The sequence below is a fragment of the Aulonocara sp. 'chitande type north' Nkhata Bay genome, linkage group LG14, assembly GCF_057382095.1.
Source record: "Aulonocara sp. 'chitande type north' Nkhata Bay isolate Kocher_YH1m ecotype deep benthic linkage group LG14, A_spYH_male_GT1.1, whole genome shotgun sequence".
In the NCBI taxonomy this organism is placed as follows: domain Eukaryota; kingdom Metazoa; phylum Chordata; class Actinopteri; order Cichliformes; family Cichlidae; genus Aulonocara; species Aulonocara sp. 'chitande type north' Nkhata Bay.
In genome coordinates, this window is record NC_141357.1 from 27,080,331 (window position 1) to 27,096,698 (window position 16,368).

A 16,368-nucleotide genomic window follows, 5' to 3' on the forward strand; every position below is an offset into this window, starting at 1 on the left:
GTGGTGTCCCTGTCTGTCTTTTTCCACCGCGTTTGGCCTGTTGCTATCAACCAGAAGAGATTCAATATTTAGCTGTATCTTTAGACGGTTATTTTCACCGTCTAAAGATACAGCTTGTACAGCAATATAACCACAAAGAGATTCTAGCTCAGCCAACAAATGGTCATAACAATAACAAAAGGTTAATAACGTGTAAACGTTTTATTTCTTTAATATCTATCTTTGTTTAAAAAAATAGTCATTATTAGACACAGTAATGATGAAATGATGAAACTGTTTAATAAAGCATACACTGTAAAAAGTTTTGGGGAGTTGCTGGAATTCCTCACTTCACAAAATTGGTAAGTTAGTAGGTAGAATCTTTAAAAAAAATTTCACTGAACATCTTTATTAATTATTAATTAAATCTATTTGCTAAGCAAAATAATTAGCCTCCTTCCTGATTTTTTCTGTTTCTCTTCTTTGCATGCATTCACATCTTTCAGATAAACAAAATAATTTTAAGATTGTTTTAATTCGTTGGGCATTTTTCAAGCATGAGCGACTTTTTTAAGGGCATGCAAATCTCAATCAAATTTAGTCTTGAACTTTCACTAGGTCACTCTAAAAACCTAATTTTGTTATTTTTTATATTTCAAATTGTCCAGCTGCATAACCCAAGTGCCCTTGATCTTCATGGCGCAACCTGATTTCTGGACATTTTCCTCATGGATTTTCTGCAAGAGAGCAGAATTCATGGTTCTATCAATTAGGGCAAGTCGTCCAAGGCCTGAAGCAGCAAAACAGCCACAGCCCATCACAATACCACCACCATGTTTAACTCTTCATATGAGTTTCTTTTTTACAAAAGCCTCTGCTAGTTTTATACCAGATGAAATAGAAATCAAACCTTCCAAAGAGGTCCGCTTTTGTCTTTTCAGTAAACCAAATATATTTTCCCAGAGGTCTTGGGGATCATTGGGATGTTTTTTGTTGCTTTGTTGTTTATTGTTGAATCATGAACTCTGACCTTAACTGAAGCAAGTGAGGCCTGAAGTTTGTTAGATGAGTTTTTCTGTGATTTCTTGGATGAATCGTTGATGTGCTCTTAGAGTAATTTTGGTAGGCCAGCCACTCGAGGAAATGTTCATCACTGTTTCACGTTTTCTACATGCTACATCTACAAACTCCCATGTGCCCTCAAGTATCCTTGGGAGGATAAAGAGCTGGTCCAGTGTTCCGTGACCAGGACGAAAACCGCATTGTTCCTTCTGTATCTGAGGTTCGACTAGCGGATGAACTCCCCTTTCCAGCACCCTGGCATAGACTTTCCCAGGGAGGCTGAGGAGTGTGATCCCCCTGTAGTTGGAACACACCCTACGGTCCCCCCTTCTTAAAGATGGGGACCACCACCCCGGTCTGCCAGTCCAGGGGTACTGCCCCTGAACTCCACGCAACATTGTAGAGGCTTGTCAACCAGGACAGCCCTATAACGTCCAGAGCTTTCAGGAACTCGGGGTGGACCTCATCCACACCAGGGGCTCTGCCACCAAGGAGTTGTTTAACTGCCTCAGTGACCTCGCCCCCGGAAATTGGCGGGTCATCCCCCTCATCCCCAGACTCTGCTTCCTCCTCGGAAGACGTGTCAGTGGGATTAAGGAGGTCCTCGAAGTATTCCTTCCATCACCTGACAATTTTCTCAGTCGAAGTCAGCAGCGCTCCGCCAGCACTATACACTATACCAGCACCACTTTCCCCTCCCGAGACGCCTGACGGTTTGCCAGAATCTCTTTGAGGCAGTCCGAAAGTCTTTTTCCATGGCCTCTCCGAACTCCTCCCACACCCGAGTTTTTGCTTCAGCCACTGCCCGAGCCACATTCAGCTTGGCCTGTCGGTACATGTCAGCTGCCTCCGAAGTCCCACAGGTTAACCAAGCCCGATAGGACTTCTTCTTCAGCCTGGTGGCTCCCTTCACCTCTGGTGTCCACCATTTGGTTCGGGGGTTACCACAACAACAGGCACCAACCACCTTGCAGCTCAATGCAGCAGTTTCGGCAATGGAGATGCTGAACATGGTCCATTTGGACTCAATGTCCCCAGTCTCCCTCAGAATGCCGTTGAAGCTCTGCCGGAGATGTGCGTTGAAGATCTCAAGGAATGGGGCCTCTGCTAGGCCTTCCCAGCACACCCTCACTACGCGCTTAGGTGCACCGGGTCTGTCCAGCGTCCTCCCCCGCCACCTGATCCAACTCAACTGACAGCTCAGCCCCTCTCTTTACCCGAGTGTCCTGAACATATGGTCGCAGGTCTGGTGATACACCCCCCCCCCCCCCCCCAAAAAAAACCCAAAACAAAACAACAACAAAACTGCCAAGAGCTACATCTCACACACTACAGGCCTCAGTTACTATGTTAAATGTTAAAGTTAATGACACTACAATTAGAAAAAGCCTGAACAATTATGAGGAACTTGGTAGAGAAAAGAACATGGTAGTGCTTCAGTTTACAAAGTTACCTCTGAATAAACTACAAAACTTCTGAAGTGATCTCCTTGGACAGATGATACCAAAGTGTTTGGCTTTGTTGTTGTTTGTTTGATGTTTGACCATAATACACAGTTCTTGGAAAACCAAACAAACATGAGCATAAAGAACAACTTTCGAGCACGGTGGCGGAGGCGTGATGGTTTGGACTAGGTTTGCAGCATTAAGTCAGCCATGAACTTCTCTGTGTACCAAAGTGTTCTAGCACCAAATGCGACAGATAAAACTGGGTTAGACAGAAGAATATTCCCAAGCATGGCTGCAGGTCTAAAACACAATGGCTGAAAAATATAAGAATTAAGGCGCTGCAGTGGCCCAGTCAAAGAGGCAAGACTTTAAGAGAGCTGTGTATAAATGAATGAAGCAACATTGTAAAGAAGAGTGCAATAAAATCCCCCCACAATGATGTGAGAGACTGTTAAAGTCATACAGAAAACAGTTACTTCAAGTTAAAGATGTAGAAGCTGTTGAATCATGGAGTGAACTTAGTTTTTCAGTTTACTTTTATATTAAGCCAAACATATACATGCCCTGGTAGAATATTAAGCCACATCAATTGAAACTAACACAATAAGCATTGGCTCATGTATTATAGAAAGAGTTTAAAACAAAGAGTATTTAGAAAGCTGTGGTTGAACATTTACATACGGTGATGTACGTCAGTGAGGTCTTGAGCAGGTAACAGTTGCAGGACTTGTCTGAATAATGATTACATATAACAGACAAACACTTAAAGATTCAGACATCTCAGAGCTGGAGAAACAAGTTGAGCCAGGAAATCTCATGCTAGTGTCTTGAGTTTACTGGAATGGTCTGGGAGTTTATTTCCTACTATCGTGAAATAAACACTTTATAAACACAGAAATATTGACTAAAGATATCTTAACAGCTAAACAACGAGACAAAAGCAGACTGTGTAGTGGAATGGGATAATTACTTACTGTAAGTGCAAACAATGACCTTTTCTAACTGTAACTGACATTTTTCATTGTTACGCCTGTTTTGTGATATTTTTAGGCTATAGAAATAAAGCAGATTAAATGAATTTAAATTAGTTTATTTAAATTCATTTCTACTGCAGAAGTTTTAAAGTTTACTTAGTTATCTGTAGCTGTAAGACTCATGTCATTATCACGAGTCGTGCATTTGTAACATGCTTTCCAGTGTCTGTGTCTTCAACAACAGTTTGAGCAACAGGCCACCATGACTGAGATGACTGCAGTGATAATGAGTCCTGGTAAATGTTCTTAAGTACTGCAACCACAAAATAAACAAAGTTAATATAATATATCACTCTTGTTAAGCGCTTAACAAGAGACAAGGAGTTTGAGGCAAGGAGTTTGCATAATTTTCTAATAAAGCCCGCATATCTAATTTTAAACTGGATGTTTAACTAGCATCTGGGAAACTGTAAAGTTTTGCTTGCTCATTTGTTCATTTTCAGGTCAAACACTCATTTAACAGCGAAACCTATTGTCTGAAAAATGCCCCTAAAGCAATATTTATCTTGACACATGTACTGCACGCAGCAGTGAATTTTACTTTAAAAGGTCGCAAGAGGTTCAGTTCATTATAATGAAAGGGAAGTTGTAAACTTATGACATCTGCTGGCTGTGTGGATTCCATATTAGGAGACTCTGAGTGTGCCATACATCCAGTTGAGTGACAAAATACAAAACAGACTCCATTCTGAATGATCAGTTCAACTGACAGTAGCATCAAGCTTTAAACAAAGGGGCATGGGGCTGAAATAAAATTCAAGCACCAACTTGTGGCTTTTATTGTTAAACAGCAGGACTTCACAAGCACACTAATCCCTCAGGAAACAACTGCTTTCCCTTCATACTCTACCTGTTTCACGTATCTGGAATACATAACACCAAACAAAATATGATACAAAGAATAAATATTTACGCAAACATGGATTCATATAGATATTAAAATCATATAAAACCTTTAAATGTTTACAGATAATAGAATTAGTTTGACTGAAGTGCCCTAACCAGTCACGCTGGTTTGCCCCAGGGGCGCTTCAGCAGGTGATTAAACTCCTTTTCCTCTTTTGTCTCATGCTCCATTGAAGAGACAAGCAGGAAGAGTTGAGTACTGATAGTATGTACAATAACTGAACACATGTAGTTTATATAATTATAGACTGAAAATTAATTATGATCAGTCATCAGTGTTTATGATCAATGTTTTCACTTAAATAATTCTCCAAAATATCCCCAAAACTCAAATGGTTCCCCCAAAAATCAGCGTGGGTCGATTTTCACAAACATGCAGCAGGTAAAGGAACCCCTGGTTTCAATACGTGCTCCAGCACATGTACATTTTGTGAAGCCAGGACCAATTTGTACTGAAGACGTGCTGGAAATGGCCCCAGCAGCCTTGGGCTTCTGTCTGCCATTAATATAGAAGAAACCATTTGGGTCCATCACTATGATGGTGTAAGACTGTCATTCCTGCTGATACCCTATCTAATACTGATAATTAATCATGACCATTTATGCCATCTGAACGACTGCATATGGGACTGTTCACTAGCTGACTGAGAAATCTTATTTTTGTGAATCTTTGGACTGTCTTTATGTTTTGCACAAATTAAAGTTCCATTGGCCGATTTTACTCCATCCACTTTTATGGGACTTGCCAAAATGTAGTTGTGTTATATGTAGTGCAGACGTAGGACAGTTTTCCAATTTCATTGTACTATTGTACTATGTATTTCCCTAATTTCCTTCGGGATTAATAAAGTATTCTGATTCTGATGACTGTGCAATGACAATAAAGAGTTATCTTATCCTTATCTTATCTTATCTTATCTAACCAGAAAAAGAAGGTAAACCATACAAAAGAGATGAAATCTGCTGGATATAAGAATGTTTTAGCCTCTAGGAAATCCCTGCATTAAAGATTTAATTTCTGTATTAACTGGCAGTTACCACACCACCATGTTATCATTTATTGGCTCATAGATAACCTTTTGTGTGTGTCTTTTTTATACTCAAGGTTTCTGCAGGTGCACCGTGACGCTGCATCAAGACAGATAGTGTCACTTGATGGCTTCCAAGAGCTATGAGCAATTTAGATGAATATTGTGTCCATTCTTGCATCTTGTGGATAGGGCTAAAAAAACAAAGTCATTTTTATGATATGTTCATTTGAGAAACAATGAGCTTAGTTAGTTGATGTGGTGAATCCTATGCCTGAATACTTAGAAACAAATTCTGTTAAACATATCTGGGTGGAGATTAAGGATGAAAATTTACCGGTATACGAATACAAGTGTAACACAACCTGTTCTGACATTTTCTATTACCCACTCCTATAGTTTGCTTTTTTTTTTTTTTTTTTTTTTTAGCTTTTTCTTGTAATTTTTCTCTTTTTTGTTATCATTCCTGACTTCTTTTCCTCAATACTGAGATATGAAATGATCTCATTTTACCTTCTTGGTCAGACTAGCAGTAGCAGTCACCAAGTAAAACAGAACCACCTCTGAGCCAGGACATTAGTAATGCATTAAAGAAAAGCCATGTCCAAAGTTGTTTTGTTTGACCTACTCTTTATTAGGTACACCTTGCTACTACTGTGTTGGATGCCTCTGACCATCAGAGCTGCCTTGATTTTTCTTAGCACCAATTCAACAAGGTAGTGGAAAAATTCCTTTGAGATCAAAAATTTTATGTTGTTTACACCATTTTCTGACTCTACCGCCTGAATCTCACAGTAGAAATCAAGTCTCTTTTTCCAATCTTCTATTGTCCAGTTTTGGTGAGCCTGCAGCCACAGTTTCCACTTCTTAGCTGAGTCGCACCTGGTGTGGTGTTTTGCTGCTGCATCTTCTGTATGTTGTGTGTTCAGAGATGCACTTCTGCATACTCTTGCTGTAACAATTGGTTATTTGAGTTACTGCTGCCTCCAACAGTGATTCAACTGTGTACCTAATAAAGTGGCTATAAGTTTATATTTAATTTATGGGCTTAAATGGAATGGACCAGGAGTCTGGCTCTGGCATAAAGCACTTACCTAGTCTCGTGGACTTCTCAGAGCACCTTATACTACGCATCACATTTGCAGATTCAACACACGATATTAGTTTGGTCACTTTAAGCGCTCACCTTTCTCACATTCACACCTACAGCCAATTTAGAGCCATGAGGTGACCTCAACCTCAACAATCGCTACAGAGACACTAATAAAAATAAAACCAAAGATCTCTACATCCCTCCCAAGATTCATGCATGATACAGTCAAACCAAACGTTACATTCAAACAGCACAGAAAAGGAACAACAACAACATAGAAAACAATTTCCCATGTTTTTAACCTTTTGTACCTGCCATCCACGGGATTTGGAAAACACAGATTAAATTGATTAATTCAAATGAGGAGAAAGGGTTTCATCAATAAAGAGGACAGGTAACATTTAGAGGGCATAACAAATGATGCAAAGTAAACCAGCTGAAGGTCTTAGTTAAGAACTGTTGCAGCTTTGCATTTAAATTTTCACTAATGATTGTGTTATTTCAATATGTGTATGTGCACCCAGAAGTTGTACTCATAAAAATCTGGAAGAGATCTCCTCAAAATTTTAGGCTTTTCCCCTTCATAACGAACCTCAAATTGATGAAATTATGATCAGTGCATTCGAAAAACGCTTCTGGGAACTGAATCCAAGTTATTGAATCACGTTTTCACACTAGTAAGTACTGTGATTGTGCTCTTTGGGCTTTTGTTTAATCACATGTGACAAATGGCAAGTTAAAACACAGTGGAAGCCAACAAATTATCATTTACACGTGCAATCATTTATTCTCAATATGGCTCAAGGAAATTAATTCTGTTAAGACTTTTTATTATCAATATTTTTGTTGCTTTAATTTGAAACAATTAGACCCAGTTGTGACCCTAAAGTGGATAAGCAGAATAAAATGGATCAGTAGATATAGAACTTGCCTCACTAATCTGATTCAATTTATATTTTTAAGCAGAAGTGGATGAAAATATACAATGAAGTGGAAAGAAAATCGATGTAGTCGATATTTAGAAAAGAAACACAGAAACTTTGCCCCTTTCCTCGTTGGTTTGTCTTTTGTCTTCTTTATTTTTATTTTGAACTTCCTGTTGATCTTCAACAAGCAAATGTGACTCAAAAACAAAGACAAAACCTTTTTTTGCAGGTCTTCTTTTTATTTATACAGTTACAACACACCAGATGACAAATCTGCATGAACTCTCTCAACACTGTATCCACTAAAGACAGACATAAAACCAGTTTTTCATTAGTTTTTTGTTGTTGTTGTTGTTGTTTTTTAATGTTCTCCCTGTAAAAGTGCAGATGTCCCTCATTTATCAGTGGATCAACTTATAAATGTGTCTTTTACAATTTCCACTCTTTTTCCTATTCCACAGTGTTCCTACTTGCTGTAGTTTGCTTCTTAGTATACTGCAGTGGTTAGTGAAGCATCAAACACAATGTAAGTGAAGTCATTTTTAGGACTAAATAATGTTAATTCAAAACATCATATAAGTCATTTGTGTAGCTTGCATGTGGTACGTTTGGTGAACTTCTGATTAGTTTTAGAAACACAGAAACAAAAACAAAAAATCGTCAAACTTTTCTTTCCTTTGACGCTGTCACTACCCATTGCTGTTAAATCTTTGGCCACATGGTGGCAGCAAATGCTAATGTTGGTTGTTATGTTGCCTTTATTCCGAGCAAAGTTAAGATGGAGATAGTGCTGCAAAGGAGAAGAATGACTAATCACGTGATTTCTGCTGCTGTCTTATTGAACGAACCAGTGAATGACAGTGATTATTTAAGAAATAAACTTGCCTCAGAGTGTATAAAAAATCACATTGATGTTTAAATCAGTTAAAGTAAACATTCTTCAGTTAATGGCATATAAAATGTGTCTTTGCCTGCATGGCTTGGACCCTGTCCTCCCAGGCTTTGATGGCTCGCTCCAATTGCAGATTCATTCCCTTCTGTTTATTGAAGCTAAACATACAACTTAACTAAAGCACAATAATAAAACCCACACAGACATCAGTAGAAGCACAGCACACATTAATAAATATACTGATCTGAATATTATAGAGAATAAAGATCTTCTGCTACCCCCCTCCCCTTCCCCTTCAGAGTGATATTTATGTTAAGCTTTGGTCCAGTTCACTGAGTGAGAGATTTGACATGCCATCAAGCTATATGTTGTCGTGTTTATGATAAATCCTTTCCTGTTTTTTTTTTCTAATTATTGTTCTTTGTGTATTATTATTAACCCTTTAATAATTGTATGGTCCATTCTGGTCAACCTCATCTGTGTTGTATTAGTCACACTCAGTGTGTGCGTATACACTTGCAGTTGCTCATGTTCAAGTTGCCAGATTTTCTTGTTCAGTCAAGTCTTCCTGGAATTTTCTCGCATCCTTTGTGTTTAATTGTTGACTTCCGTGTGTGTGTGTGTGTGTGTGTGTGTGACCTTTTGGGCTGTTTTATGGACTTAGTCTTTTGCCTGTGCCCTCCTGGTTTAGTTTACTCTTGCTGACTGATCACACTTGTATGACCTCTGCCTGTCTGGATTACAGATTTGGGTTTTACTTTGCCTCTGTGTGTCCTCCCCCTGTTGAAGTCTTGTACATCGGCTTGTGCAGTTTACTCCACAACACCCTGTTTCATGTGCTCTTCATAGGTTGTGCATTTGAAGTGTAGGCCAGAGGTACATGTTAGGAGCTTTGAAATAAATGCAGTGAAGCGAAAAGTGCAATATTTCACTTTGACATGGAAGAAAAAAGGGATCTCAAAACTGAATATTTAACTGAAATATTTAAGCCCTCTCCATGTATTCTTTATTTGTATGCATCTCATCCTAAACTGTCTGATTTAAAAAAATAAAATAAACTTCAGTTTATGAAACCCAAGCAATAACTGCTGAAGCAACAAAGCTTATCTAATAAAATATGTTAAAACAAAAAAGCACATATCCTCTTGGTTACCAAAACTCTAAAATATAGTATCAGCTATACAAACTGACACCTGGCAAATAGCATTTACCAATCAAATTAGGACTTTCCGGTAGCATGAAGTTTACCAAAAGATCTAACTAGTAGATCATAATGTCAAAAAAGGAGAGGTTAATAAATAAGTTTCTGCATCTCTGAGACTAATCAGATTAGAGACCCATCTTCAAATGCAGAAGCCTCGCAACAGCAGTGAGCCTTCCTAGTAGTGGCTGCCCTCTCAGGTTTTGCCAAACAGCACCTGGGTGACAGGAATTCCCAGAAGACCAGAGGAACTTCAGGCCTTTCTCTTATCAATAAAGTTCAATATTCTACTGTCTGAAAGACACTGGGCAAACATGGCCTCCATGGGAGTGTGCCAAAGTAAATCACTGCCAACCCAGAGGAAGATTAAGCTTCATTTGGATTTTGCTACAGTTCACTTTAATATACCTAAGACCTTTTGAGAGAATGCTTAAGTGACTGGAAGACAGGGGATCATTAGAGCTGACAAACTAAATAGAGAATACAACAAAACGGCCATTATACTTTCAGTCATGCATGGAGGTGGCAGAGTAATGCTGTGGGACAGCTTTGCAGCTTCAAGGTCGGGGGGCCTGCCACAATTGAGAGAAACATTAATTCCAGCGTCTGACAGAAAATCCTGAAGGAGAACATCAGGTCACCGGTCTGAGCTGGAGCTCAGGTTCAGCTGCATTATGCAGCAAGACAAGTCATTCCTAAGATCTGACAGTTTAGTAAGAGATGCACACACAGACACACATACACAAAAAAATTGGGATGGGGTTCAATACCTTTTTCGTGCCACTGTACCTGTTCATCCATATTCATCCTGACATAACACCTACTCCAAAATGTCAAAGTCAATTTCTGGAAGGAGATGGAAACCTGATACTGCAGACATGCTGTAGTAATAATGTCTGTGTAGATCCTGCCCATGGCAAAATCTCAGATGGGTTTTGGATCAAATCCAAAATTCTGCTAAGTTTTGTGGCCAAATATTTTAACTGTTTTTTTGTTTTTTTTGAATAATTCATGAAACAGGACTAAATCCTGCCTTCCCCTAAAAAGACAGATGAAAGGACTGAATATATTTACAATAGTTTCCACTGGTAATAACAACAAAAGGTCAGGTTTTGTAATTTTGTATGTCTAATGCAGGAATATTTTTCAAATTTCAAGACTGAGTCTCATTAACTGTTCCTCAAAACTCATCACTTTCCTTGTTTTCTGCATATTTTCTGCAGTATTGACAGATTTGTTATCACTCAACCAGTCACTGTACATTAACTCTGTGCCGTCAGTGTTTTCTGCGTATGCGTGCGAGTGAAATGAAAAAGAAAGACCCGAACCGTGTTGATTTTTATTTCAAAAGATGACCAGATGAAAAAACGAGAAAAATGATAACAACATAATTAACATTGAGTGGACATAACTGTTCCAAATGTACACTTTATTTTAAACAAAAGTACAAAAACAAACATCAGATATTTACAATACTTGCATGGCAATGTTCACTTTCTTTGGTCAATCTTCCAATCAGATGGTTTTACACAAGGTAGGCAACAAACAGCAGCTTGGAGGTCTGAGATTCTCACATGCTGAATATATTATTCAACCAGACACAGAGCAAACTACCGATGACTCAGAACTTAATGACATTTTTTGTAGAGTCTGCAAGCAATTTATCAGTGGTTTAAATCCGAGACATGAGTTATGTGACCATTATTGAATGCGCCTACCAGGATATTTTAGTCTTGTACAATATAAATAGCAAAAAGGAAAAGTAAAATCACGTACGTCACAACTACATCCTGGCCTCGTTGCTTTTTCAAATTCATTAAATGCTCTTAAGGGACCAAAACCGTGACATGTACAGCTGCAGGTATTCCATCGTATTCTACACAAACTCGACATGAAACATGAACCCTAGTGCACATCACAAACTTAAGCTGTTACAGGTAGATTTTTAAAAGAAGGCAAACATATCGTAAAGGCTACTTTAAGACAAACATCCCGCTCACTGGGTGTCTTTGATTACAGAAGTATGCCACAGCTACAGAATGAACACTCGTACCTCAACACTGATGGAGCACAAACTCATAGAGGAGTTACATAAAAACAACCTTTTCCTTACTACTATTTTTTTTTAAAGAAAAGCATGAAAGTGAACTTTATGTTGCTTTCATGCAAAAACAAAAAACACGTGTGCAGCCAAACTACAGCCAATAAAAGAAGGTTTAAACTGTGCTATACATTCTCCCAATAATCTACCTGCTTGTGTCGTTAGGTGGCTACGCTGAATGTAAAGAACGTTGGCGAAAAGACGAGGCAAAATTAATTTTCTCCCCTGGTTACACACAATCAAATAATAATAATAATAATTAAAAAACACCTTTGTGAAACATCATGTCCTTGCTGATATACAACATCTAAAACTAATGCTAATACCCTTAGCCCTTTCAGGATTTTATCAATTTCTCAGCTTTTTTTTTTTTTTTTACCTGAATGAACAAACTGAAATAATGATAGAAGTGAATGGATTTATGACCTTGATGTCAAAGGCAGAGGTTGTTTGAGTGTGATGAGGTGAAATAACAAAAAACAAAGCAGAAAAAAACCAAACTATGGCAGTAATGTCCCTTGGTCCCTGCTATGTCCCGAGGGCCGAAAAAGTCGAACACAGACTAACGCTGGCCTACACATCCTTACATCAAAGGCAACTGGTCTAGTAGTGATTTTGCATTTTCTCAGCTTTCCAATTTCCATTCTAACAAACATGAATCCTAATAGTAGACAGGTTTACACATGTATCAGTAGTGCAGACAGGCTATGTATATCACATACAGTATCCATTCTTTTTTTTTTCTTTTTCTTTTTTTTTAGGAATGGGAGGAGTGAGGGGTTGATGGGCTTGGGGAGATGTTTGGATATGCTTTTTTTGTTTGTTTTTAGTAAAATTCTCCCTGAAACCAAATCCAAACGGTCTTCATCCCAGTGTACACTCTTCCCCCCCCCTCCCTCCCTAAAGACAGAGGTGAAGAGAAATGTGCAAAAGTTCCACGTTCTCACTGGAAGGGAAAGATTAAAAATGTCTTATTAATTTTTTTGCACAACTTTTTACGTCAAACTCTTTATGTGCATGGTGGAAATGTCTTGCTCTACCTTTCGCATCGCCGCTGTTTCTTTACACCTCAGCTTTTTGGCTGTTTTCCTCCACTTTCTCCTCCAGCTTTTTCTCCTCCTCGGAGGACCCGCACTCCTTCTCGCCGGTCTTCCAGCTTCCTTGCCTGTTTCGATTAAAACAGTCGTTTATTAACCGGTCCTTGCATGATGATATGACGGTGTGACTGCTTACTACACGTGTGCAGAACTCACGGTATAAACTGCCCACTTAGGCTAAAGGGAAGCTATCCATCTACAGCTGCTGTGTACTTACACTATAGTTCACAATCAATCAAGAGCAAACTCCTTTAATTTGGCAAATGGAAGACTGATTAACAAGCAAGCAAAATGGAGCACTGCCCAGGTACCCAAGCCCTTAATAGTCCTTAAAAGCCTACATTAACTGCAATGATTTTTTTATTTATTTTACCATGTATTTTAATTTGTTAATTCATTTGAAGGAACTGCCAAAAGTAAGATTAGAAGATCAATACTACCCGTATACAAGGTTAGAATAGGATGAATAGTGAAACGGCGAGTCTGGCTGTGTCCAAACTCTAGTTGTACAAAAATACTCGACCACATCTCCTAATCTTTTAATTCAAGTGTTTATGTTCTACAGGTATATGAAACAGAGCACCTGTCCAATATGTCTTTATAAATATTTGTAAAGGAATTCAAGGAGCTTGTTATAAAGATCTCACTGAAGTTTAGTGTGCTTATGTGATAGTATAACACAAGTTGCACCAACGTTGTGAAATCTCTTCCTCCTGGATATTCCACAATCATCTGCAAGTGTTATTATTGCAAAGTGGAAGCATTTAGAAACCACAGCTACTCAGTGCAGTCGCTGAGTGCTGAGGCGCCTGGTGCGTGAAAGCCGACAACGCTCCGGTGACTCAATAGTCTCAAACCTCGTCTGGCTTGTAAACTAAATTTCCACATTAGCCACTTGTTTCCGTCTCTTTGAGTGTTAATGTTAAGTCCAACTTTATATTTACTGCACAGATCTGAGAGCGACATCAGTTTTCTTGTAACTCTCAGCTATGGCTAATTGGAAAATTTATTCAAGTACATCAACAGCTGAATAAATTACTGCTTCTATTAACTGGTCTTGGATGAAAATTAAATTTTGAGTTAATTGCTTTTATTTTAGTATCCTCATATGGTCCGTATCGCATATTTTAAAACAGAGCATTTAATCAAATATCCATTTGTTTATAAACTAAAAACCTCATGCCAAACAGTGTTATTCCAGCAGTAGAGAACTGCTTTTTGAATTATACATGTTGTTGGCAAGAGGAGTTCATATCAGAAGCTACATTAGGTATGCCTGTTCAGTTTCTTGTTAATACAAATATTTAATCAACCAATCACATGGCAGCAAGTCTATGTATTTAGGCATGTAGACATGGCTGCTGAAGTCCAAACCGGGCATCAGAATAGGGAAGGTGATTTAAAAGTGACTTTGCGCGTGGCTCGGTTGTTGATGCCAGATGGTCTGATTTCACAAACTGCTGATCTGCTAAGGTTTTCCCAAATTTGAAAAAAAAAAAAAAAAAATCTCCAGTTATGTGCAGTTCTTTGAGCAAAAACGTCCTGGTGATGCCAGAGGTCAGAGGAAAACGGTCAGGCTACTTCAAGCTGATAAGAAGACAACAGTAACTCAAATAACCAGTTCTTACAACCAAGGCATGCAGGAGCGCATCTCTCAATTAACAAAATGCCTAATGTAGAAGCAGATGGGCAACAGCAGCAGGAGACCACGCTGGATGCCATTCCTGTCAGCTAAGATCAGGAACCTGAGGCTATAGTTTGTAAACTCTCACCAAAATTGGAAAACAACAACCCGATGATTGGAAAAAATGTTTCCTCCTCTGATGAGTCTCAATTCCTGCTGCGCCGTTCAGATGGTTACGGTCTGAATTTGGCATAAATAACACCAGAGCATTGATTCATCCTGCCCTGTTAAATGGCTCAGGCTGCTGGTGGAGGGTTAATGATGTGGGAGATATTTTTCCTGGCACACCTTGGCAGAACCTACATGGTGCTGTCATGTCGATATAGACTAAAACCTCAGAGGAATGTTTCCTGTTAAGAATTAAGGCAGTTCTGAAGGCAAAGGAGGGCGTCCAGTACTATTAAGGTGTACCTAACAAGTCGTTATGCGCATAATTACTTTCTGCTACATGAATACTACATATACCTGCATGTAAAGTGCAGGTATGCAATGTTTTTGAATCTAAATAAAATATGTTTAACTGGAAACAGAAAAGGACGTTTTAGCAAATCAGAATAACCACGATGCATGAACATAGTAATCTCATGTTCATTTTATCTTGTTGGGTTACTGGTGAATTTTATGAACACTTTTATGTAGCAGCTTTTGTTTAAATGTGCTTCTTACTTGGATTTCTTCGAGTAAACCCAGTATGCCAGTCCTATAACCAAAGTGGCGATGAGGAGACCCACTATAACACCAACCACCAATCTGGTTTGGTCGCTGTCTTCCGACTGATCTGTAGAGAAAGACAAAACAGAAATATCAGAGGCGTGAGTGTCATGTTTCTGTATGCTGCTCCAGTCTGGACAGAAAAAAAAATACTCTGGTGTGCATTAAATGCATTGATGAATGGACACATCCGCACTGTGCATGATTATGACTCATTGATTTGAATGTTAATGGGAGCAGTCCCCACTTTAATCTCGTCAATGGGACTATGAACAATGTTGGCATCTTGTCAGGATGCTGGTAGCTCCATTCCTCCTACTGCTTCACAACTATATTTATTTAAAAGAAGCGCACTGTCTAAACATTGTTTTTTCTGCTCTACAGTCCAAGGTGACACTAAAGATAAATATTTGATAAAGAGCCGTCTTTTAGTGAGCAACATTCGATTCCCCCATAGACTTTCGTCAACCCACTTTCTACTGTTTCTTTACAAGAAGGAAGACCGCGCCAACTTACCTTGTTTATCCATTCTCACCTCCTCAATTACTGAAATCAGATATGAAATAACATTAACGTCCAACCGAAATGAAGGGGGGGGGGAAAAAACAAAACAAAAAAGCAAGCTTGAAAAATTACTACTCTACATCTACTCGACTTTGCATGCAAGAGGTTCCAAGAGGGAACAGATTAAATCCAGCATCCCAACATACACCCACTGAGCGAGGGGGGGGGAGAGAAAAGAACGATGTGGAAATGCCATCCCAAACACACAGGAATGAGGAGGCAAGAGAGAACAAATGGTGATATAAACACACTTGGATACCGTCAGACAAGAGTGTGGACTAAGTGCTAAGTGCATGCACTAATTACAGTTAGACAGTGATGGTGAGAGTAAAAAGGCTGGACTTTAATAGACAACTACCACCAATACATAAAGTTCTTGAAAGACGTACTAGTGTTTGTGTATGTTTGATACATTGTGTATTTAACAGTGTTTTTTTCCTGCTTACTCATCAGTGGACTATAAATCCTAAAATAACAACTGATTTTAACTAATTGCCCTTATGGCCACCAAATTGGTGTGCAACGACGTGACTCCACACACGCTACAGACAATCCCAAACTGGGTGGATTTACCCTGGTGTACATACCTGCTACAATATTGTCGTTTTGTCAAAGCATGTAAACATGATGCCAAGTTAACAT

At 38.8% G+C, this 16,368-nt stretch overlaps 1 protein-coding gene across 3 annotated transcripts in view; it reads right to left on the minus strand.

Annotated features, from left to right (window-relative positions):
• Positions 1–10,894: 10,894 nt before the first annotated feature.
• The window catches only part of alcamb (activated leukocyte cell adhesion molecule b), a 49,920-nt gene continuing 44,446 nt past the window's right edge, over positions 10,895–16,368 (minus strand). The window contains exons 13-16 of one of the 3 annotated variants that reach the window (XM_086261823.1): positions 15,679–15,711; positions 15,118–15,229; positions 12,711–12,835; positions 10,895–12,616 (exon numbers count right to left, since the gene is read on the minus strand). In XM_086261823.1, the coding sequence (XP_086117949.1) occupies positions 12,733–12,835; positions 15,118–15,229; positions 15,679–15,711 (248 nt within the window). In that variant the 3' untranslated portion in view covers positions 10,895–12,616; positions 12,711–12,732. The remainder of the gene's footprint in view (positions 12,617–12,710; positions 12,836–15,117; positions 15,230–15,678; positions 15,712–16,368) is intronic. The other 2 variants (XM_086261824.1, XM_086261825.1) reach the window with 2 other exon arrangements.